Below are 26,216 nucleotides of genomic sequence, written 5' to 3'. Positions count from 1 at the left end.
TTGATCTGATTTATGATATATTGATTCCTGGGACAAAAAAAGTATAATGTTATTAGCGAAGCAACTCTATAATCAAGTCCTAAAAATGTAATTATGTCCATAAACATTATCCTGTATCAAGCAGTTTTTCAACAAATACTTACAATTTGCCTCGATTCTCATACATTTGTGCTCTGATTATTCAGTTCTGAAAGTATACAAGTGTTAATATCCGTTTGTCCTACCGTTTCAGTGCTTCACTTTTATGGATGTTGTCATCCTTGTTTATCTAAAATTATTTTAAAAGGGCTGGTTATCTTATGGGCGTTGCCGCTTGTAGTTCTATATGTTATAAGAAAAAGCTGTCTGTTTTTTAACTTATATCTTCTTTTTCGTTTCAGCTGCAAGTATTACATAAGTGATAAACTTTTATATTAAATTTTCTCATACATCATATATAGTTTTTTTTGGCAAATATTTAAATCTTTATTTGAATTTTTATTTTGCAAGAAGTTTTTGCATAGAAATATTTGACATGGCACTGTATTTCAATTGAATTGTTCCTTGGGGACAAATTCGCTGATTTTTGCACAAACATTCGCAACTGTCGGCGTTCCAGTGGTAACTGGTTCGATTCTCACATTCAATCTAAAAAAAGGGAATATTAATCCTTTAAGTAGAAGCTTTACATACACTGTTAAAAATATTTTTTTTTAGCATCAGATAATACTATATATTCTTCACATTAATGTATAGTATCAATCCGTACGTTATAGGAAAAAAACCTTATTACAATACAAGGAAGATTCCAATACTGTATTGAGCAATACTTAGTGTTCTATGGAGTAACATGTAGTACTAAATAATGTATTTGTCTGTATAGTATTATCCAATACGCTCTTTGGAATAATATTCAATACGGTAGAAGTAAGTTTTTAATACTCTCCTTTGCAATTTTTGATATCCTCTATCATAATTTTTGATACTCTGTAGAGTATGAAACTGTTTTACTTTGGATGAAAGATCAGTTTATAATATATGATTATTATATGTACATATACATTTTGTTATATCAACAAACATACCAAGCAGAGCAATAAAACATTAATTTAAATGTAAATTTAGTAAAAAAAATGACTTTAAAGATGTTTAGGACTAAACATGATCCTTAAAAATAAAAACTATGGTCAGTCATAATTACAAAAATCAAAAATATAAATCTGAGCATAAATAGTAACATTTCATCTTTGTCTAAAACGACCAAGCAGAAACACTTCCATGAGAGGTATGCACCAATGGTGTCTGTTTCAATTATTCTTTACAGTACGGATTCGTACCCTAGAACGTATGAATAGTTACTATTTTAATAAACCATTCTCTTGCGTATTGTCTGATACGCTACAGCGTATGAACTAGTACTAAATTAAAAAACATTTCTACAGCGTATTTTCCAGTACACTAGAGTCTATCAAATAGTACTATTTTAATAAACATTTCTGTACCGTATTTTCCAGTATTCTAGAGCGTATCAATCAATACTAAAAAAATGTATGGGTTCTGTATAGTAATAATTATTGTGTTATATAGTATTACATAGTGTTATATATTAATTATATAGTTGTAGCGTACTTACGGTTCCAATACTCTCCAGAGTATCAAGTATACTAAATAAAAAAATTATTTTTAACAGTGTAGTCACTATTAAAATAATGTGATACGTCAATTTGTCAATTAAAATGTCTACTGGCCTACCATTGGTAATTTAGTCTGTGTATTGACCTATCATTTGTCATTTGTATTGTAAGACGTAACCTTTTTTATAGGTGCTATAAATTAAGAGCTTCTTATTTGTAGTTTTGCTATAAGATTTTTAAAAGGGAGGGAGGGGATATTGGACTATGAATCATACTGGTAATAAAGTTATATAAACTCGTTCTCTTTTTCATTAGCCTAAAAACTTTGGGTACTTTATTTATTGTTTGGTGCAAAGTAGCATTGTTCCATTTTTCAACCAATGATTTTAATCTAACGATTAGGTGATTTTGTTCACCATCATTGAGGAAGTACATCCATTAATTGTCCATTGCCGCATTTTTCAGTACTTCAGCCAAAACTTCTGTTTATAATTTATTGAAATTTTGTTTAGCTTTCAACCAAATAGATCCCAAATTCTATATTAAGCTTGCCTACGATGGTCAACTCAATGGGTTCAGTGGTTAGCGAGATCTTAATGAACAAATAAACAAATAGATTAATTGCAAAAAGCCTATTCAAACGAATTTATACGATGAAGATTAAAATTGTTTTCGTTGCTCAAACTATTACAAATATATTTTTTTACAGTATGAATCTTTTTAAAAAAGCCATTTACTTTGAAATTTATACGTGGGTATATAATTTCTATGCGTAGAAGGTTAATCTCCCTCCATAACATATAACATGGGGTGGGGGCACATTTTGGTGATATGAAATATAACAATTCAACTCATCTGCAAAGACACTGAGGGCTAAGAATCCTTTTTAGTTGGGGGCGGGGGTAAAGACATGGCTAATAAATTCATGAACATCCCCAATTATGATAAACAAAATTACCCATTCTGTTGACTAAAACTTTTGGTTTAAAAGTTTTAAAATTTAATAAATTAAGTGGCCAAAGCTAAGCGACTAAGATAGCATTTTCATAAAACTTTAATTACAAGTATAATTTACAAGCAAATATCCCCTCCCTCTCTGTTTAATAGGCAATGACTAAAAATACAAAAATCTAAATTTTTACAATTATTCCCAAAGTTAATTTTTTTTTAAATTGTTCATACTGTATCAATATATTACATGTATTCATTGCTGACAGATGACAAAAAATGCATCCAGAGAACATTCCAACAAAAGTTGTTCAATCAAATACGCTAGCAAATTGATAAAAATATCACAATGACAATTTTTCTTAGTTTTTTATCGCATCGTATAAAAGACAAACTTACGCAGATAATAAAATGAAAATATATGAGTATTGTTAGCCATGACGGGCCGAACGCCAGGGCTTACAAAACTGGTTTTAATATTATGATTTTTCTTTTAATATTTGTAGAAAATTGTCTGTCATACGATGCTATAGATTATTTATCAGTATGGCTGAGAACCAGTTCTAATCCAGCGGATAATAATCGGTTTCGAAGCCATATGATTTTTTTATTTTGTTAGATATAAGTATTCTATTTTCTACGATGTGTTAATAGTATTACTCACAATCAAGTTTTATTTTTAAAAAAAAAACAGTTCTTTTGCGCAATTCACGGCAGAAAAATTCGCAAAAATAATCTTTATTTTCAACTTATGCAAATAAAAGGAAGAAAATAAAATATTTTGAAAAACTTTATGATGAGAAATTGTGTCAGGTTGTTTTATGTTACATGCATTATATTGTATTTTTGTATATTTTTAATGATAATGGGAATTTAAAAAATAGTTAAACCTATCTAGAATCTATTTAATAAAGTAGTAATGTTTTTTTAGCCGTCAAGATCACGCTAAACACTTAGTTTTAGGTCTCGGATCCATTTATGCTGTTCGCAAGAAAACTAAATCTTTTGATAGTTTTAGGCTGTTCTACCTTTCTTGTATAAGCAGATTTTTGGATTAAAATAAAATATGTACAAATAGCATGGATAAAAAGGGATAAGACAATGAACTAAATAACAAAGGACATTAATTAACTCTTCTTTAAAATTATTGTTTTGAAAGTATGAACACTGCTGACCCTTACCAAAAAATCAAGATTTGATAAAGTAATCCCCAAAGTTTTAAAGAAAAGTACAATCTCACAATCGTTGGCTAATTATTCTTGGGGAAGATGATTAAATCTTCAGTGTCCAAACCCTTTTTTTCTCTTCTAAAGTGGGAGAAATTTTGTTTATAAAAATTAGTGATGTACATCAATTTATAGTAGTATATGTACACTGTCTTATCCCTGAAGATTTCTGGAAAATATATTCTAAACCCACAAGTCTCTGAGTTATAGCAAAGCTGTTGCAAGCGTACAATGTTTTACTCGTTCGGACAGTTGCATAGTTAGACTCATGGCATATTTAGTAAATGTATGTTAAGGTGACATATGTCAAATTTACCTTCTTATGACATATTTAATAAATGTAAGTTTAAGTGACATATGTCAAATTTACCATCTTATGACATATTTGGTAAATGTAAGTTTAAGTGACATTTGTCAAATTTACCTTCTTATGACATATTTAGTAAATGTAAGTTTTAGTAACATGTCAAATTTACCTTCTCATGACTTATTTAGTAAATGTAAGTTTAAGTAACATGTCAAATTTAACTTCTTATGACTTATTTAGTAAATGTAAGTTTAAGTGACATATGTCAAATTTACCTCCTCATGACATTTTTAGTAAATGTAAGTTTAAGTGACATATGTCAAATTTACCTTCTTATGACATATTTAGTAAATGTAAGTTTAAGTGACATATGTCAAATTTACCTTCTCATGACATAATTAGTAAATGTAAGTTTAAGTGCCATATGTCAAATTTACCATCTTATGACATAATCAGTAAATGTAAGTTTAAGTGACATATGTCAAATTTACCTTCTTACAACATATTTAGTAAATATAAGTTTAAGTGACATATGTCAAATTTACCTTCTTACAACATATTTAGTAAATGTAAGTTTAATTGACATATGTCATATGACATAGTTAGACTCAAATAAAAGAGCATCGTCGCTACTAAAAGCTCTTGTTATGACATATTTAGTAAATGTAAGTCTAAGTGACATGTATCAAATTTACCATCTTATGACATATTTAGTAAATGTAAGTTTAATTGACATATGTCAAATTTACTATCTTATGACATATTTAGTAAATGTGAGTTTAAGTGACATATGTCAAATTTACCTTCTTATGAATAAGATCAGGATTACAGATACAACTACAAGACTCCTCACTGTACACATGACGAGGTCTGCAAAACATATAATTGTATTATATAGTGGCTGCGCTTCCTAATATACATAGAATCCGGATCATTGAAAGAAAACAAAGTAGAGGGTTTTGTCGTATATTCACAGTAGCTTTTGACAGGTTATTTTAGGTTAGGTTAAGTAAATGTTATTGATTGTCCCGCAGGATTAGAGCCCTATCAGGGACTAGAAATAGGAGAAAAGCTACTGTGAAAATACGATGAAAACCACTACTTCGTCTCCTTCCATGATCCTAGAATCCTTATGAGTATATTTTAAACGTGTAAATACATATGAAATATATTTGATAGAAGCAAAGTTAAATTTTTAGTGCAATCTTCCACTTAACAGAATTAACGTTATGCAACATGCAACGGAAAGACCAATATGTATGACTTTTAGAGTAACTTCGATCCTAAAAAAATGTTGCTTACCCAAGAGCAATACATGTTTGTTCTGTTTTGTCACACTCACATCTAAAAATAGTTATTTATCGCATCGTGTTATAGACAGCTTTCCATGCTTTTTAAAACCATTTTTATTAGCCTCGAGAGGCCAAAGGTGCTGGTAAACAAAATTAGCATAAATTTTATGATTTTGATTTAAATAATTGTGGGAAATTGTCTGTAATACGATGCTATACATGATTTTTCAGAATGACAAAGAACTAGTTCTAATCCAGCGGATATTAATCGGTTTGGAAGCCATACTGGAAAAGATTTTACATGTGTTATTTTTTATAGATAAGAGCCCTGCATGGGTTGGGGTTCTCTCCCAGAGCAATTGCAAAGAGTTCGATTTTTAATGCGAAGCTTTTCTATTTGTGGCCAGTCCGTACGTCCATCTGTCAGTAACAGATAACTCTTATTGTTAATTTAGGCATGTCAGAATTGTTCTATCTATTTCAAACTTGGTGTCATGGTTACTATTATAGTTAGGTACAACTTTTATTTATCCTTTCACAATATTTTAAAAGGCCTTTCTATTATTTAACATATTTGTCCTTGTGTAAATGTTTCTATTTAAATAAATAATTAATTGTATGTTTATCTCTAATGAGGACATAATAGAAACATTAGAGTAAAACAATAGAGGGCGAGGTCTTAAAAACCCCACCCATGTGCCGTCTTTCAATAGTGTCTCTGAATATCAGCCAATAGCGTCGAAAATATTAACATAGCCAAGTCGCTACAAAAAGGCAGAAAGCAATTCAAAAGCAGACAAAAAAAGGTTCCCAATACTGGATGCAGGTAGTTATCTGGATTATGTATCGATACTTATACATTTATTATAAGAACTTAACAATGAACAAGGACGCCATCATCCATTAATGCGAAGCTCAACAATCAAACAATATTAACAAAACAGAGTGACAGTTTTTTTAACTTATCTAAATACTGCATGCTTAATATGTACATATGATCTTTATAGAGTTACTTCGTAACTAGACAAAGTGTCTAAAAAATCAGCTGTTTGACGTCTTAAAAATTAGTGATTATCCATCTTTTTTTAAAGGGGTTTTAATTCCCACTTCTGCTCTCATCTCCTTCATTTTTATGACGTCACATGGCTGATTTTTGAGACACTTTGTCCAGTTAAGATGCTTCCAAAATTGAATAAATATGGTAAAAATTTAAAAATCGTATTTTTTAGAAGGGCAGAACGGACTTTTTAGTTTTGATTGATAGAGATGCTACGCTTTCTTTCTTTGAAATCGATAGGAAAATTCAAAATTGCTGACGATCAAATTTAACCTTACGGACAGACCCTTAATGTATGTAGAAAAAGTTCGCTTTGTAAAAGCATATTGTTTAATATTAACCCTTTTAATTGCTGATTCACATTCGCAGTTCTCACAATAAAATATCTTAATAGCTAAAGTATTTTTAGAAAAACAAGGATGACAACATGCATAAAAGCGAAGGACAAACAAACAATAAAACTTGTAGAGTGTCAGAACTGAATAATCAGAATATATAAATGTATAAGTAAAAACAAAATTGTAAGTATTTTTTTGTAAAATTTCTCAAATATATGACACTGTTTAAGGACATACTTAGATCATGATTATAGTGATGTTTTGCTTGTTACATTTTACTTTATTGTCTTAAGAATCAGTAATTCAAAAATCAGATGAATAAGACAAATACATCATACAAAAATTGTTGTCAGTATGTTTTAAATGGACCTTCCGGTATTTAACATAGAGTTGCTATGATTTCTGGATCGTACCTAACTGTCACAGAAATCATCACCCTAATTATAGAAATGCTTTGCGTCGATATATAACATCTTTGTAAATATGGTTACCTGCAAGGACCTCTGTGATGTTCCAGCTGAATTGTTGAACAGTAGGGTGTGCTGAAATATAATAAAAAATATTGAATTAAGTACAATAGTGTTCTTAGTAATAAAGTAACAGGACGTCTATCTGTCTGTTTCTTTGTCTGTCTTTCTCTCTGTCTGTCTGTCTGTAATGTCTTTCTGTCTTTCTGTTTTTCTTTCTTTCTTTCTTTCTTTCGTTCTTTCTGTCTGTCTGTCTGCCTGTCTGCCTGTCTGCCTGCCTTCCTGTCTGTCTGTCTGTCTGTCTTTCTGTCTGTCTGCCTGTCTGTCTATCTGTCTATCTGTCTGTATGTCTGTTTGAGTGGTTGTCTGTATGTCTGTATGTTTGTCTGTTTGTCTGTTTTTCTGTTTGTCTTTTAGTCTGTTTGTTTGTATGTCTGTATGTCTGTCTGTATGTCTGTTTGTCTGTATGTCTGTATGTCTGTCTGCCTGTCTGTCTGCCTGTCTGTCTTTATGTCTGTCTGTCTGTCTGTCTTTATGTCTGTCTGTCTGTCTGTCTGTCTGTTTGTCTGTCTGTCTGTCTGTATGAACCTCATTTATTGGACAGTTCGTTCATCCAGTAGGAGGTGAGGGGATGATGTAAAGGGGTTGGTAGGTGGTTATTGTTATTTTACTCAGCTGTGAGTATTACTTTATTAGAGTACATGAAAATCTGGTGCACCATCCAAGTAATTATATATCTTTTTATATGAAGGGTAGGTGAAGCTATGTACAAGAATTTGTATTTAATCTATAATACAAAGTAGTACGATGTCTGTCTGTCTGTCTGTCTGAAGCTTAAGATCACAGTAACCGATTGGGCTCTACTCTTCAGGGAATATACCTAATGGTCCTGGGATGGTTTTAAGCTATTTTCTTGGGGGGTAGGACATCCCCATACCCCCCAAAAATGAAAAATACACCCCTCCAAAAAAAATATTTTTTTACTTCTTCTTTTTAAATCTAAATAACACAAAAATAGGTTGATTAAACCTCTTGCGGCAAAGACCCTAGAGGCTAGGGGCGAAGCTGCTAGTTTAATATAAGTTACATTAGATGAAAATAATATTTAAAAGACTTGATTAGATATTTATCAACAATCGTAATAAATAACTAATTGGTCAGTTCATTAATCTAATGTGATGGGAGGGTTGGTTTAAAGGGGGTGGATGGGGGGTTATCGTTATTTTAGCCAGCTACAAGTTTAATTTTAGTACAGTACATGATAATCTGGTGTAAGATCCAAGTAATAATAAAATTCATTAATACCTGTTAACATAAACAACAATGTTATGATTTTCTATTTTAGTTTTCCTCGGGGAGCAGGAGGACCCAATACTAGTCAAACATAAACCTAAATAAATACATGTATTATTATATATATTTATTGCGACACAATAGTCCGTCCAACGATAGGTTTTTATTTATATTTAGTGACATATTACAAAACACCAGAGACAAAATTATTGAAACTTCCTTTCTAAACAAAAATAAGTACGCTTTCCAACCAATAATATGGTGTGATTGTTCCTACACTTTGCTGCTATTGGTCTAATTAATTAATTGAACATCTATACTTTCTATATTTATTCCTAAATACATACAAATAGATGTGCTGAAAATGGATTGCCTATTTCTTCAATAATTTCCAAATGTGTACAGCAGATAACCCAATTATTGCAAACGCTACTTTCAGCTACTCCGGTCAAAGGGAAAAGCGATATAATGTCTAAACGATTTATACATTATACATTCAAAATTTTAATTTTTCTAATTGAGATAAGACGCGGATGCTAGGTACACTTTCGGAAACTAAAATTCAGTACATCTACAAATACATTAATTGGCATGTTCCATGATTTCCTCAAGAACATCAATAACCCAGTGATCGGTCAACTGAATTTGAGTTTCCGATTGTGTACATAGCACCCTCATCTTATCTCAATATTTACTACTAGGTTAAAAAGCTTCAAACTTCAAAATAAAGCAAAGTTTTAAAAATCCAAATGTTGATTATATAATGCATAAATCGTTAATACATTTTATCGCTTTTCCCCTTGACCGGAGTAGCTGAAAATAGCTTTTGCAATAGTTGTGTCATCGGTTGTACAACTTCGGAAATTAGGAAAGAAATGGGCAATCAATTTTCAGTTGATCCAGTGATCTTAAGGAACAAAACAAGTTAAATTTTCCTATGCACATCACTGTATTAGGCTTACTGTTTCGTAGGTAAACACCCCTTTACCCCATTACCCCTGGACTATCTAAGAACAAAATATCAGGGACCTAAAGGGATATGATCATGGCCGATAAAACAATGTACATCCCCAACAATGAAATACATAATTACCCCTTCTGTAGATTAAAATTTTGTTTTTGAAACGTTTTAACACTCAACCCAATTAAGAAGATGATTAAAGTCCCTCCACAGGTTATGACGTCATACGATAGAATAGCCAATGAGAGGCCAGTATACACTGTAATTGACCAATGGTAAAATTTATGCTGGCCTCTCATTGGTTATTTTATCGTATGACGTAATAATCTGTGGAGGGACTTTAATCTTCCTCAATTAACCAATCAATCAAATTCACTTAAGTCCCCAAAGTTTCTAAGCAAACGAATAAGTAAATGCTATTATAAAACTTTGGGGACTAGTGTAATTAACAGCCCTTTGTCCCCTCGCCTCCGATAAAAATTACTGAATATCCATCCCTATACCGGAGAATAAACATAGATTATAGATATATTCATTTAACAATTCAGTTTCCTTAATTATGGGCCAATTATTTCACAAAGAGATAGTTTGTTTTTGAAAAAAAGTATGTTTATCAACTTTTTAAATAAAATGACAAAGTCTTTCTACTATATGAAGTTGTATTTTTGTAAGTTTTTTGTTTGTTTGTCCGTTAAGATCTCACTACTATTAAACATAATATTGCTTTTTAGGGAAGGTGATCATAGGTTCTGTGATGGTTTTAGGCTATTTTTCTGCTCCTCATTTACCCTGAGTAACTGCTCCTAAGGGTTCAGTCGATAGTTTATGATAAGAAGCTATTTAAATTTGATAAAAAATCCATGAAAATCTTTAGCAGGTAGTTTCAATGAAAAATTTGTTTGCTTGAAAATAAAATAAGAAGGATATAGCCACAAAGTTTTGATTTTACGACTATTAACATGTTCCTTAGGCAAAAAATACCTGTACATTTATATGCCTTTTTAGAAAAGCTTCACATAGTTCCCAGAATGGTTTTAGGCCATTTAATGTTAGATTTAGGCCTTCAGATGGTTTAAGTGTATTTTTCGACTTTTCTGAAGCTTTACAATCTGTTTCTGAGATCTTATATTAATACAATTAAGCAACTGAGTGTCCCATCAAGTTAGAGATAAAGGATTTAATAAATGAAGGGTTTGGGGAAGGGGGGGGGGGTGACTGTAAAAGGAAGTTATTTGACACTAACCATTAATCAGGAATGTAGTGATAAGTTAATCAGAAAAATATATCATCATCAGTTTTTCTTTGGTTAAAACATTGCTGAAAAAAATTCCCTCATAAAGATCAAACTTCTCTAAGAACTAATTGTCCAAAATATGCTTTTTTGCTTAGCTAAGCTTTTAATCTTCCAATGAGTATATTCATAAGAAGGATGCGTACCAACTATCCCGTTCCCCAACAACAAGGACAAAAAATCAATACACGAGGCACAAAATATTTTTGCTTATTAGCATAAACTTCACCAGGGTATGGTTTATTATATACAGACATTTTCCAATCTTCCAATGAATAAATTGAATCTTTTACGCATGGTATTTATGAAGTTTGGAGTAAAGATTTCCAATATTGCACTGGCCAAATACATTTAACTTTCTCAAACTATACATCTATCTATTCTCTTTTGTATCTATCTATACTAACTCCCTTGTTTAATCTCATCTTTTTTATACATATAAATGTCACAAGACAGTTGTTGTCTATCTATTAAACTACATAACCAACCTCCAACCCAGAAAAACAAACTTGTATTTTCTAAAAAACTATTCAAAATTAAGAACTATGTGCCCATGTAACTACATGATTGATATATAAACTTTAGGCCTTACTACTTACATTTGTTTCACCTATAAGTTTATCAATAGTTTTTGGTAGCTGGACAAAGTGCCTTACAAAATCAGCCTTGTGATGTCATAAAAAAAGAGGGATTATCCACCATCTCTTTTTCTTTAGGGTTTTTCTTTCACACTTTTCCTCTCATCTCCCTCATTTTTATGATTTTGAGACACTTTGTCCAGCTACTATTTTCTGTAAATATATATCTATCTACCATAAAAAAGTATTTTTTATTTACCTACCTATATATTTAGCTGCCTATTCATATACCTAATGTAGTGGCAACAATAAGTAAGAAATAATAAAATAATTATTTTTTTATTTGCTTATCTTTATAACCAACTACCTATAAACTTCAGGTTTAAAATTATATATCTACCTATCTAAGTACACATTTACCTAATTATTTTTCTGTACATTTTTGAATATTATTTATCTACCTACCTATTTGACTAACTGTCCTAAAATAAACCAGAAACTAATGTTAATTCATAAATGAAGGTGAAGGATTGAAAAATAAAGAAACTGTCTATTTACCAAACACCTGATAAATTTATCTACCTGCCTATATGTGTATATATCTCTATATCTATCTAAATAAATGCCCGTATTCTATAGGTCTGAAATTATATGGCTAGCTATCTATCTATCTACCTGTGCATCTAGGAACAACGATATGTGAAGGAATAATAAGATCTGGAATTGTATTTTCTGGAACTGGAACTTCTACAGCCACATCCTTCACCATACACCTGGATGGAAGGAAGGTAAATAGACTGAATTAACTGAATCAAGTGCTCATACATTAATTTTTTATGTATACAGTAGGTATAAGTGCTAACATCATGCCGCTTCATGCAAAGAAATTTACCTATGCGCATGTAATAAGGCCACAGACATATCAAGAAGATCTTTTTTACTGCTTCTGCCATCACAACCAACATTTGCCAACAAAGAAGTTCCATCCTAAAACATAAACTAAGTAAAAGCTACCTACTCCTGTTATGTCAAGTGCTTTATACCAATATTGATTGATGTCTATGCCTCAAAACATCTATAAAAAATTAAACATGTTTCTTCAAATAGTCCTTTATGGATTTTAGCATAAATAAAATTGTGGTCCTTGGCTCTGAAAGAGACTGCAGACATAATTATAGAGTATTACCATACAAAGTTATTCATCTAACTAAAAATAAGTTTTACTAAAGGTTTACAAAAGTTTTAATTTATCTTTAAGACTTTTCACTCTTCTATATATCAATAATTTACTTAAATGGTTTAAATTGTAAAGAAAAATATGGCACAACTCAAATTTCAATGTAACATTTGGGGCCAAATAAATAAGATTATCTATGTAGAATTTTAAAATTTTATATCAAACATGAGAAATTATATTTTTTGTATTATCCAAGGACTACTTTTTATCGAATTTTAAAAAAACAAGATTTCCAAATTATTCAGTCAATAATGTGATCACAGGGCAAAATTTTTATATTCATGTGCAAAATGGAGAGAGAAATTTCAAGTTTTGCCATGTGATCGCACATTGCCAGAATATTTGAATATTCATTCCAGCACAAAAATAATAAATAACTATTATATCACTTTTTCCCTGAATATTTCGTACTTGTGATACAATGAAACAAGTTTTTGCGTATTATACAAAGACATGTATATTTATGTACATTTTATGTTGTATAAAGGTATAAAAAGTTTTATAAAATATTATTTATAGCCTTTTCCTTTAGCCCAAAGTGTGTAAAAATAATATTAAATTATTTAATATAACAAGGATGATAACATCCATAAAAAATCATAGATTAACAAACGTTTAAAGTAATTTATTTATAAAGCAGATGTTCAGTGATAAAAAGGATAGAGAGACAAAGAGAGGGACTGACATTCCAAATAATATAAATTCCTATGTAAATATGCCAAACTGGTTGCATCTCTTTTAGACATATAATGATGTATTGTATATATGTTATTAATTATATAGATACATCAATTCAGGTTAGATAAATAGATAATAAATAAGATAGACATGAAAGGATAGATAGATAAAAAATTTATGCTTACCTTTCCCCCTTCCCCTCTGCCAGCCCCCAGAAGGTAGAAAAACACAAATACTAGCATCATAGATCACCTAAGAAAATATTAAATGTTGAATAAAAATATTAATTATAAAAATCATAAGCAGTGGTGTGCCGTATAGGGATGTATGAGTGTGTCAACATGTTCCTTAAAATCTAAGTTAGAAATGCCTGCCACCCCCTAATGACTTCACGCGACCCTAGTAAATTGCTGTTCACGCCACTGATCATAAAAATGCGGGTTCACCCTTAAATATGAAATTTCTTTACTCCTTCAAATAACATACCCCCCTAGAAAAACTCTATGCGCGCCACTTTTTTTTTCATAATAATCATTCAAAGTTAAAACAAATGACATTTATGATTAGATTTTAAAATGAAAACTAATTTTTACAAGTGTCTTTATAAGGAGCTGATATTAATTTGCGATATTTATACGGAAATTATGGCCCACCATATTTGCACATATCTGTTACCTTTAGTGTGCAGTTAATTCAACAAATATTTAAAAATATGAAATAGCTAATAGGTACATTTAATTTTTATTTCAGTTTTACAGATGCCTTAGCACAGTTCATTACTATAAATTTTTTTTTGAAATTCCTAATCTTAAACTAGTTCACTGCCATCTAGACATACAAGGTGCGTAGATTCCATATCTGGCAACCAGAAAATCCAACAAAATCTAATGTCCGCTATTTTTCCTGTGTTTAAAAATGGAATGGGGAAACGTGATTTTCTCGGCTCCTTTTATAGATAGGCGATTGAAACTTATTGTCAACATTAATATCATTATGGAGCATATAGTATAAAACATCCTTGATGATAAGAATGTTATTAACCAGCGATTTAGCTTTTACAACTTTTAGGATGTATAAATCTTTCATATAGATAGAGTGTATTTCAACTTAGGTATTATTACACATATTGACATAATTTTATGCATAGCATAGGTTGGCCGTTGCAAAAACTGGATATACCAATAAACCAAGGCATTTGTCTTAACCATGACACTTTGGTTAAGTGTGACTTCTGAATTTGCGGGAAGTTCTAGAGATCTTAGTCTTACGGACAAAAACCCCCAACACCAGGAACCATCAAGTTTCAACAGCAGGTTTGAGTATAGATTTATTGACACAAACTATTTCAAAGTCCTGAAATTACAAATCAATTAATACAAAATTCCAGTTTTTATAACCACGTAATATTATTTGCTTTTTTAAAAATCTTTTTTTCTACGGTTAAGAATCTTTGGGTACTTTGGCTTTAAAGGAAAATTATTTGGTTTAATAGATCATTGTTAAATGCAAAAATAAAGGCACATAAAAATTACTAAAACATAATAATTGAATCATAATAAAGTTTCATGTGTAGCTGGCTAAAGCCTTTAAACTTAATAAATCCGTCCTATACGCCATTCAATTTAAATAAATGAAGGAAAATCTACCTGAAGTTCTTATGGTTAAAGCACCTGGTATACTAGGGTTGTTCACGCACTATGAGACCAATGATAGGCCCGACTTTATTCTCTGAAATCTTTATCCACTCACATATTATTCAAAAGTCAAGAACGTGGAGACACCAAAACATAAACAACATTCCATGCCGCGTCTCTTTAGGAAAGGAAAGTCAAACAAAGACGACATTTTCGCTGAATTGGAATTGTGAATAAGGAAATTAATTTTGATCTTGATAAACACAAAGCTTCCTCGAAAAGAGGTTAAGACAGCATTTTATTCTTAAGTGAATACTTGCCATTAAAAATAAATAACCGTCAAATGAACACAGTTAAAGTGTCGGACTGATTATGACGTAAAAAAAAATTAGCCAATGAGAGGCCATTATTGACCAATAGTAAAATTTATAGTGGCCTCTCATTGGATAATTTTTTTACGTCATAATCAGTCCGACACTTTTACTGTGTTCCCGTCAAATCCCATCATTTTTTGCTGGTTTGAATCAACCCCTCCGCTACAAACAATGCATTTTCTAATTTTGAATTTAAAACCACTTTCTGTGTTAGAAAAGTAACTGAATTTAGTGAAAACTTTTTACAAATATCTACAAACAAGCAAAACCTAATAGAAATTGCAATTACCTATTTGGGAAATATTTAAGAACAAGGATGTAAATATCCAAAGATATATTCACAACAAAATCATTTTATTATTTCATTAACGTATCAACGTATCCGCCCATAGTTTTTAGGTGTTTTAGAATGGGTAGAAAACGTAGCTTAGGAAAGGGCGGGGGATGTCAGGAAAATATTCTTGACATATATAAAGCTTAGAACAAAAAAACTTTATATTCTAGGATAAGACTGTGATTCAATTACCATTAGAATCGCATCTCATTGCGATTATATTTATGAAAACTTTTATATAAGCTACTTATATCTAATGCAATTTAGTCAACATAAAACCTTATAAAATAACATCGACCTGTTGTTAAAACCTAGCACAACCCTATCAAATGTAAATTAAAGTATAGTTATGGAGAAGCTTCGACCATGCAAACAAAACTGGTTTTAAACAACTGAAAAAGCATTTTATTGGACTTTTATTCTGCCGGACCAGATTTTTACTCTCTCCAACTCTCACTAGCTTTGAACTAGATTATATTCTCCCGGTGTAGCTAGACCAAAGTGTCGAAAATAATAACCTTTGTGACGTCATAAAAATGAGGGATTATCCATATTATCTCCCTCATTTTTATGACATCACATGGCTGATTTTTGAGACAATTTCATAAGGTAATTTCAGGTTAAAAAGTATAAGTAAAAGAATAGAGGGGGCACGAGCAATATGCAACTCTATCCTTAAAGTGGAGACTTTGTGCCGATTTTAAATTGGGTCTTTGAATATTTTCCAATAGCATCGGAAACATAAACACAGCCAAGTCGCTACAAAAGAACAAAAAGTAATTTCCTTGCAGACAAAAAAGGTCCCCACCACTTGGGCCATAAAGCTGTCTAGATTATTCATCTATTATACTTATACATTGATTATCTATATTATCTGGATTGTAGAGGAAAAGATACATTTTTGGATCTAACTTTGTGTATCTCTAAACCAAATCTTGATAATAAAGTGTATGATTATACGGTCAAACGCCCATCAGACAACTAACCCTTTGATTGCACAAAATTTGTATTCGTATCAATTAATTATGTTTTAACTCTCATGCAATAAAGTTTTGTCACTGAACAGAATTTCAGTAATTTTTTAAATAAAATGTAATCTTTTTAGTCATTTTGACATTAGCAAAACATTCAACATAATTTATACATATTTTGAATTTAACTTTTTTCTTTCAAACAAGGATGACAACATCCATAAAAGCGAAGCATTGAAACGGTAGGACAAACGGACATTAACACCTGTATAGTGTCAAAACTGAATAATCAGAATATAAAAGTATAAGAGTCCAAGCAAAATTGTAAGTAAAACTGTTGAAAAACTGCTTGATATAGGATAATGTTTATGGACATCTTACATTTTTAGATTATACTACTTATATATTACTTGATTATAGAGTTGCTTGGCTTATAACATTGTACTTTGTTGTCCAAGGAAATTATATACCAAAAATCAGATCAAACGGATAATTAGATCACATAAAAATTTGATACTACAAAAGTAAAAAATCAACATGTCTAAAATGGACGTACGGACATTCTGGTAATGATTATAGAGTTGCTACGCTTTCTAAATCGTACCTAACTACTACAGGAATCACCATGCAAAGTTTAAAATCGATAGGACAATTCTAACATGCCTGCCTAAATTAACGAAAAAAAAGCTATCTATCTCGGACGGACGGACGGACGTACGGACGGAATACCCTAATTATAGAAAAGCTTCGCTTTTAAAAAGAAAGAGTACAAAATCAAAAATTAGTTATATGTCTAAACATTGCTGTTGTTATATTTTCAAGCTTTTATATTTCTATTTAGATTGAAGCTTTTCTTTAAACTTAGCTGGTGATTCCTGTACCAATGAGGTAGAAACCAGAATTTATTACCAGAATTAAGTCAGTATGTCTTACTCAAACATATTTTTTTGGGTTACGTTTTATTTCACGATTATACATACAAACATCATATTTACTTTATTTATCAAATATTGATTCCTAGAACAGGTTGGTATAACAAACAAATCAAATTTAAAATATTTTTTAGAAATATCATATCATCTATATAATTTCTATATTTAGTTTCTTTTAGTATTAAAAGATTTTTTTCTTTCTTAAATGTTCATTATAAACAATATTTATCATAATTTGGCAGCATAGCTTTAATTTGCTTCTATGGGGATCTTGGACAAAGTAGCCTTAGACAAAGTAGCTTCGGACAAAGTAACTTCAGGACAAAGTAGCCTCAGGGAAAGTAGCTTCCGGACAAAGTAGCCTCTTAAGGAAAGTAGCCTCCACCCAAGCTACTTTGTCCAGCTACTTTGTCCAAGATCATTCTATGGGTGTTATTTGCTAATCAACTTTTATTTTAAAAAAGAAGGAAGAAAGTTTAGAGTGGCTTTGTGTTTGGTGAAGCAACAAACTAATTTCCCATCCAACTCAAAATTCTCAAAATTAGATTTAAGTTTAATTCAATTTATTTATCTTTTCTCGCCGCCTCCGGCCTTGGTTAGAACCAGGGTTCTAAGGGATAAGACAATGGCCAATAAATTTATGTAAATTTTCAATGATGATACACAAAATTATTTCTTCTGTAGATTACAATTAGTGGTTATACAGTATTACACTCATTTTTATGAAACAAACAATTTCAAAAAAGAAATAGTACAAAATTTAAAATTAGTTATAAGTCTAATTTGTTATTTTCAGGCTTTTATATTTTTATTTAGATTGAAGCTTTTCTTTGAATTTAGCTGATGATTCCTGTACCAATGAGGTAGAAACCAGATTTCATTAAGTCAGTATGTATTACTTAAACATATTTTTTTGGTTTACGGTTTATTCTACGATTGTATACAAACATCATATTTACTTTATTTATGAAATATTGATTCCTAGAACAGGTAGGTATAACAAACAAATTATATTTAAATTATTTTGTTATATTTTTTTTAGATATATTATATCATCTATATATTTTCTATTTTTAGTTTCTTTTATTATTATTATTTTCTTTCTTAAATGTTAACTATAAATAATGTTTATTATAAAGAGAGGGGTAGGTTTCTGGTAAATCTGTAAAGGTTATGTGTTATAAGTTAAAAACAGTAGTAGAACAATAAAAATTTATGGTAACTTTTAAAAAAAAATTGTCTATAGTTCTTTTCAATAAGAAATACACATATTTAGTAAATATTATCGTTCTACTACTATTTTTAAGCCTTAAAACACACACCTTTACGGATTTTACCCGAAACCTACCTCTCCCTTTTTCAGCATAGTTATAATTTGCTGCTATGGGTGTCATTTGCAAATCATCTTTTATTAAACAAGGATGACAACATACATAAAACCCAAGCACTGAAACGGTAGGAAAAACGGACATTAACACTTGTATAGTGTCAAAACTGAATAATCAGAATATAAATCGAAGCAAAATTGTGAGTAAATTTGTTGAAAAACTGCTTGATACAGGATAATTGTTTATGGACATACTTACATTTTTATGACTTAATTATAGAGTTGCTTCGCTTATAATTTTGTACTTTGTTATCCCAGTAATCAATATACAAAAAATCAGATAATTCGGAAAATTAGATTACATAAAAATTTGTTGTTAAAAAAGTAGAAAAACAACATGTTTAAAGTGGACGTACGGACATTCTTGTAATGATTATAGAGTTGCTACGCTTTCTAAATCGTACCTAACTACTACAGGAATCATAGGAAATCGAAAGGACAATTCTAACATGCCTAAATTAACGAAAAAAGCTATCTGTCTCAGACGTACGGACGGACGTACGGACCGACCCTAATTATAGAAAAGCTTTGCTTTTAAAAAGAAGGAAGAAAATTGAGAGTAGCTTTGTGTTTGGTGAAGCAACAAACTAATTTCCCATCCAACTCAAAATTCTTAAAATTAGATTTAAGTTTAATTCAATTTATTTATCTTTTCTCGCCGCCTCCGGCCTTGGTTAGAACCAGGGGTCTAAAGGGATAAGACAATGGCCGATAAATTGTTGTACATAATCAAAATTATCCCTTCTCTTAAATTACAATTAGTGGTTAAACAGCCGTACACCTAATTTAATAAACCAACCAATAAAAATTCAATAACAGCCCCAAACGTTAAGCAAAAAAAGGAAACGTTATCATAAAACTTTGGGGACTAGTCTAATAAACAGTCCAATGTTCCCTCCCACCCTGGTTACAACAAACTATAAAAAAATATACAAAATTTTTTGAACGTTAAAAAATGTTTACATCTTTAATTAGGTTTCGAGTTTATACTAGATTTATACAGAGACTAAAAAAGTCCCTTAAAAAATCAGCATGTTACGTCAAAAAAACGAGGGATTATGCATCTCTTTTTTAGGGGTTATCTTTCCCACTCCTCCTCTACTCATCCCTCATTTTTATGACGTCATTGAGGGACTTTCTTCGTCTTTATTTATACTAGATATACTGGGATCAGTTAAAAACACCATAGAACCAGACCTTAAAAATTTTGACACTTTCCTTCAATTTTCAGACACCCCCCTTAAACCAAAATCGAGGGGGAGTAGACACATGTCAATTTGGTATAGAGGGTGGTCAGTGGTCCTTTATTTGCTCGTAAGTTGGAAATTTTGCCATGGAAGGTGGATTTACCCACCCTCTGCACAACTTTGATCATAATTTGTGCAGACAACCACCCTTTTGATTGCAAAGCTTTTGTCTGGAAGTCCCAACTCTGTATTCAAAGAAAGAGAGGGGGCAGAAAAATTACTAAAACTACCCTAAGATCTACTTGTAGAATACCTAAAACGGAGAACCAAATCGATTCAGAGGCAAGATCTTGACAGACAAACAAAAACCTTAATACTTTATAGTACACGGTCTAACTATTTTAATTTTCAATGAATTAGCCTAAAACTAATCAAGGACCTATGCTAAGCTTCCCAAAGGGAGAAGTCAATCATTGCAGGGCTTTACGGAATCTTTTCTTACAAAAACTTTATAACTTTATCTTACAGGATATATATAAATATACTTTTATCTATAAAATCTCTGTTTATTTCGCAGTGCCACGTAGCTATAAAAATTATAAAAATTTCTGGGAATAAGGTTTTGAAAAAATAAGCATACATTGTTGCAGGGGATATTGGACTGTACATTTAAAGTTTTATATCCATATTAACTTATCTTTTTTTGTTACTAAAATTTTGATCGGTTGGTTCCAAACTTTACAACTAATAATTCTAACATACAGAAGGGGAAGTTTTAATTATTATCATTGGGCATATATTGTCTTATCCCTTGAGATCCCTGGTGTAACAGGATTGTTAAATATAAAAGAAATATAATTCTTCATTTCTTATCAAGCATACATTATGTTCAATCCTGGGCAAACACTTTTTATCAACATGTTGTGTGTGTTTGTGTATTTGTTTGTGTGTGTGTTTGTGTGTGTGTCTATCACACCTTCCCTTAACATGACTAAGACATTTGTATATGTCAAACGAAGCATAAAACAAGATTATGTATTTACCTATTTAAAAATCTCCGTTTAACCCTTACAGATCGGGCCCCTATTCCCACCTTAATAGATCGGGGGGGGGGGGGGGGTCATATTGACCCCCCCTCTATCTCGGCTTCTGTTACAGATAAAGACGTAAAATTTTTTTCTGGTGGTTCATGTGTATTTTTAGAGAAAATTACTTTTTCTAATCATAGCGGTCAGGCCGCTCCTTAGCCGCTTTTTAGCGGCCAGCCGCTAAATTTTAAAACAGCTGTAGAGCGGCCAATTTTGCAGCTAGGATGACCAAATTTTAGGACGAACTTTTATTTTCCATAACAAAAAAATTACTTTTTCTGATCATCGCCGAAAAACGGCAAATAACGGAAACCGCCATTTTCGGCGATTACGGCGGTAAAACGGCGGTTGGCGGCGCCAATTAATATTTTTATCTGTTTATTGTTGCTCTAGAATTTACCAAAAAAGTTTATAGGCCTCTAGCTGTAATAGAAGCCACGATATTCATGATATATGTCTTGGTAAAAGCCGGACAAAAATCGGTCATAAAGTCGGTCAGGGTGCGGTCAAACGGTCATAACACCACTTTTCTCATAAGGTCATTAATATCTCAGTATTCACCAAAAAAAATTTAAGTTTCTACCTTATACACAAAAGTCATAATGTAGAAATTAAGATTTATTTGGAATTTTAAAAAAATTTTGGTGCTACCCAACCGACTTTGACCGGACACCACGACCGACACAGACCAGATATCCTAATAAAATCAACTCTTGCCGACGTATAATTACTAAACTTAAAAAGTCATGAAGTAACAGCTCTCCATCTTATCTACGAAAAAAATGACATTGAAAAAACTAGAGGGGGGGGTCAATATGACCCCCCCCCCGATCTGTAAGGGTTAAGCTTCTTAATTCTAGATTTTAAAAAAAGATTTCGATCCACAAGTAAGTTTCATCACAATTCGTAAAAGCAAATGATTCTTTGAAGTCTTTAACGAACTTGCTTTAATCAACAAAATAATCATTGGCATAGTTTTTCGTAGCGCTAATTAGTAATGCTCTCTTATTTTAGATAACCATGAAGATCCCTCCACTGACTATCAAAGACCTCGTGAAAGTCAAACAAACAATAAATGGATAATAAAATTGTGGTATTCGGCAACCCTGGGCCATGCTGCATGGCAACCCTGACCTCGACTCGTAGGAGGGCTGAGAGCCCTCCCCCGAGTAACGGGGGAATGGGTACACCTGACCCCTCCCCCATGCTTTAAAATTGATTATAGTTTTGACAGCCGCATTATGGTTAATCTGAATTGTTTGGTTCCCCACCCCTTTCCAGGGATGGGGGATAATTGTTGTCCATTTTGATTTGTGCATGTATATCTATATTGAACTTTTGATTTAGTATTAATTATTCCAATCTGTGTATTTATTATTTGTTGTATTATAAATCAGTAACCTTTAGACTCTGAATAAAGTAACATCTTAGTAAATTCTGTTTGTTATTTGGTGATACCTAGAGAAGCCCAGCTTCTCTATAATTATACGTGTCCACGTCTGTTCGCACTGCCGTAATCCTGAACTTGGGAAGCAGCCGCTAAACCGAGGCCGCTACCACATAATAATAAGTCATGAAACCTTTACAATGACTCACAAAGCTCATCTGCAAATAAGAAGCACAGAAAAACCTACATATAAGGATGGCGCTTATTTCTATATTGACTATTGGATGTATAAACTGATGTATTAACTTTTACAGATCTCAAATATGTTGCTGCTTTCAGAACAAGCTTTTTTTATGACCCGGTGAGTTGTGTTTTTGTCTTATTTATGCAGCAACCGTTTCTAATCTAGCGGATATTAATCGGTTCCGAAGCCAATCTGAAATAGTCCTTAGCATGATTTACAAAATTTACATCATGGAACCATTTGAAATATTTTTTTTCCGATTAGCTGTATTTATACTGTTGCTGTGTCTGGCGTAGTTATGATTTTAACACTTTTATCAATGATAAAGCTTTTTCTAGTATCATGACAATGGTCGGGCATTAAAATGGTTGGTTATCTTCTAGGTTCTATACTTTATAATACGATTAAGTGTCAAAGTCTATCTTCAGGGGAAACGAAAAAATAAATCTAAATAAATATTTGAAAGATAATACAAAAAACTTCTAGTGTGGCTTCGAAACCGATAAATATCCGCTGAATTAGAACCAGTTCTCAGCCATACTAAAAGAATTGTATCACAGACGATTTACTACGAATATTAAAGTAAAATGAGGAAAAATTCTACCAATTTTGATAGCCCTGGCCTTAGAACCCTAACAACACTGGTCTTAATCTAATATTGTTTCATTTTAATATCCAATCTGCGAAAAGCTGTCTATAATCCGATGCAATAAATAACTATTCTTGATATAACTAAAGAAGGGCGTGATATGTATGTATTTATGTTTCATTTATAAAATGTATTTTCTTATGGCTAGTTTCTACATATATGTATACAACCAAATCCTGGACACATTTCAAAATAATACATTTTTATATAAAATTATGAAAAAACATTTAACCAAAACAAAGCAATTTCATTCATTACTATTGGAACTAAATGCTACGCCCCTAGAGGCCTCTAGTGGCAAATAAGGTGAGGTGGAAATAGAGAACAGACGGTCTGACGGACATACAGACCCTTATCATAGAAAATCTTAGCTTAAAAAAATTGGAATAACCAACAAACAAACAGACAGAACAACAAATAATCATATTTTTTAAAATAAATTTTAATATTGCACATCCTCTGTTCTTTAAATGCATTTCTGCAAACAATAAAAACATGGATTCGGTAGCCGTCTATTTTTTTTGGATGGAGGTAAAATAGGATAATGGAGGAGGGAAATAACACTAGACAGTAAATTTTACTAGTTTCCGAAACGTTCTCTCATTAATTAGGCTAAAATTTTTTATTTAATCCTAATTGGTTGGTACAAATTAGCAGTGTTATTTTTTTTAGTAATAGTTTTGTTTTGGGGTAATTTTGTTTATCATAATCTATTGACCATTGTCTTATCCCTTGAAATCCTAAGGCTTTGGCTACTACTAAAACAAATATGCAGCTACCATTATACCAACTGCGATCAACCGCTGTTGTGGCTATAAAATTGCCAAAAATAGATTAATCAATTGAAAATTAATGAAAAATTGCGACTGCAGTTATCCTTGTAGTTTGCTAAAAAAATGCGCGAATGAGAACGCTGATGCGGCTGGCGATTCCTGTGTAAAAATTTGTAAAAATGACATGAATTACCTGACATACATGTACATGTGTGGAACTATGTAGTAATAACTAACAACATTCTCTATTCAATTCAGCTACTTTCTGAAATAGGGTTACAACAGTATATTTTTTTTTTTTTATTGTTGAAAAAGTTGTTTTTGGGAACATTTGATCTTTATCTCTTGGAGCAAACAGAAAAATAGATATTAATGAATTTTTAAAAAGATGTATCAAACCAATACAATTCCTCTGAAAACGATAGACCGTACATGTAATACATACACACATTCTGTTACTTCAGTCAAGCCTTTTTTTAGTGAGGATTTGAAAAGTTTTTTTTTTACAAAAAAACTTGGGGAAAGGGTGAAAAACCCTTTACAACCCCTCTTTGGACGTCCTTGATTTTAGAACATAAATTTATGTTTAAAACTAAGCCTAACCTGTAAAGCCAGAAGATTTGCAGAAGAAAAAAACAAGACAATCCCATTACATTACATTATAAACATTATATCTGTAATAAATTTAAATAAATTACTTCCAAATAGTCTACAACATAACTAGAGCAAGGGAAGGCTAAATTGGCAATTTTTAAAGTTTTAATCATTGTATTTTTATATTTTTATACAGGGTGTTTTTTAATGGAACCAAAGTATTGCTTAGTTTAACCCATTTACCATTGACAGAAATTAATTATCAATATCTCATTGACTTGGGAAGTTTGTAAAAACCAGTTTTTAAAGGCATAATTTGTTAAAAACCATAAAATGTTTTTTTATGATACAAAAATCCCCTTGTCAAGAAGAAAATAAGATATGGATTATTAATTTCAGTCAATGGTAAGTGGGTTAGGAGATGCTGTACGTATTGGTGCAAAAAATGGGGACAATTTTTAAATTGATTTGACGGGGCTGTTTATTTACGTCACAAGTGAGGGGAAAGAAAAGGGAAGGAGGAAAGAAACCCCCTAGAAAAGAGATGGGGGTATGACGTCTTACGCCAAAACAATTTGAAATTTGTCCCCATTTTTTGCACCAATACGTACAGCATCGGGTTAGGAATACTTTTGTTGCAATAAAAAACACCCTGTATTACACCTTCCTCATTTACTTATTATGTAGTTGAGCTCTTTTTTTATATCAACAGCTTTTCTAAAGTCAAGGTAACATTTTTTTTCAGTTTCTTTATAATTTTTGATAAATAGAAGATAACCTGATATGAAATTGCCTATGATACAAGATAATTAAGCACTTAAAGCTTAAACTAGGAAATGTTTTCCAAAATACAGTACTATAAGAAAAATGTGTTTTTCTAGATAAAATGTTTAAATTGACATACATATTTTCTTAAAAATAGTAATCTCACCATCTAGATTATATGTCATTTTTGTAGCATTCCTTATACATGGTTTGAAATTGATAGGACAATATCAACATTCATGAAACTATGCAAGAATTAATATGGCTAGATTAGTAGGGGGACAAAGTGTCTCAAAAAATAGCCATGTGACGTCATAAAAATGAGGGATTATCCATCTCTTTGTTTGGGGTTTTCTATCCCACTTCTCCTCTCATCTCCCTTATTTTTATGATGTCACATGGCTGATTTTTGAGACACTTAGTCCCCCTACCTAGATTACATATTCTTTTTCTCTGAAAAGAGATTTGCAGAACAATATCAAATATGAAAATAATTATACTCGTTAGATATATTATAAACGATTATTAAAGTAAACAAATTTATCCCAAATAAAGTAGTAATGTTTTAATTTTGCCCGTTCAGAATTGGCTAACCACTCAACTGATTTAGT

The 26,216-nt window shown here is 31.3% G+C and overlaps 2 protein-coding genes across 8 annotated transcripts in view; both read right to left on the bottom strand.

Moving 5' to 3' along the window:
• Positions 1 to 26,216, bottom strand: part of LOC145329866 (uncharacterized) — a 241,850-nt gene that overhangs the window by 85,339 nt on the left and 130,295 nt on the right. The window lies entirely within an intron of this gene.
• Positions 371 to 24,922, bottom strand: LOC145329871 (uncharacterized). Its single transcript, XM_080174317.1, has 10 exons — positions 24,850 to 24,922; positions 24,440 to 24,511; positions 13,472 to 13,538; positions 12,264 to 12,358; positions 12,047 to 12,144; positions 8,554 to 8,638; positions 7,273 to 7,323; positions 5,397 to 5,438; positions 4,898 to 4,964; positions 371 to 627 (listed from the first exon to the last, which is right to left on the bottom strand). Exons 3-10 carry the CDS (start codon positions 13,529 to 13,531, stop codon positions 478 to 480), a joined length of 648 nt encoding a protein of 215 aa, XP_080030443.1. The 5' UTR covers positions 13,532 to 13,538; positions 24,440 to 24,511; positions 24,850 to 24,922; the 3' UTR covers positions 371 to 477.

The sequence above is a fragment of the Acartia tonsa genome, chromosome 10, assembly GCF_053477335.1.
Source record: "Acartia tonsa isolate MP-2025a chromosome 10, ASM5347733v1, whole genome shotgun sequence".
NCBI classification, from domain to species: domain Eukaryota; kingdom Metazoa; phylum Arthropoda; class Copepoda; order Calanoida; family Acartiidae; genus Acartia; species Acartia tonsa.
This window is presented reverse-complemented; position numbering and strand designations above follow the sequence as displayed.

Bases quoted from the DNA above. Each gene is read 5' to 3' on its own strand.
- LOC145329871 (XM_080174317.1), bottom strand. From the start codon at position 13,531: ATGATGCTAGTATTTGTGTTTTTCTACCTTCTGGGGGCTGGCAGAGGG. The intron at 7,324-8,553 runs GTATTAATGAAT...ATTATATTTCAG, and splicing joins ATTGTTGTTTATGTTAACAG to CACACCCTACTGTTCAACAA. The intron at 4,965-5,396 runs GTAAGCAACATT...TATGTTTTGCAG, and splicing joins CAAACATGTATTGCTCTTGG to ACCTCGTCATGTGTACAGTG.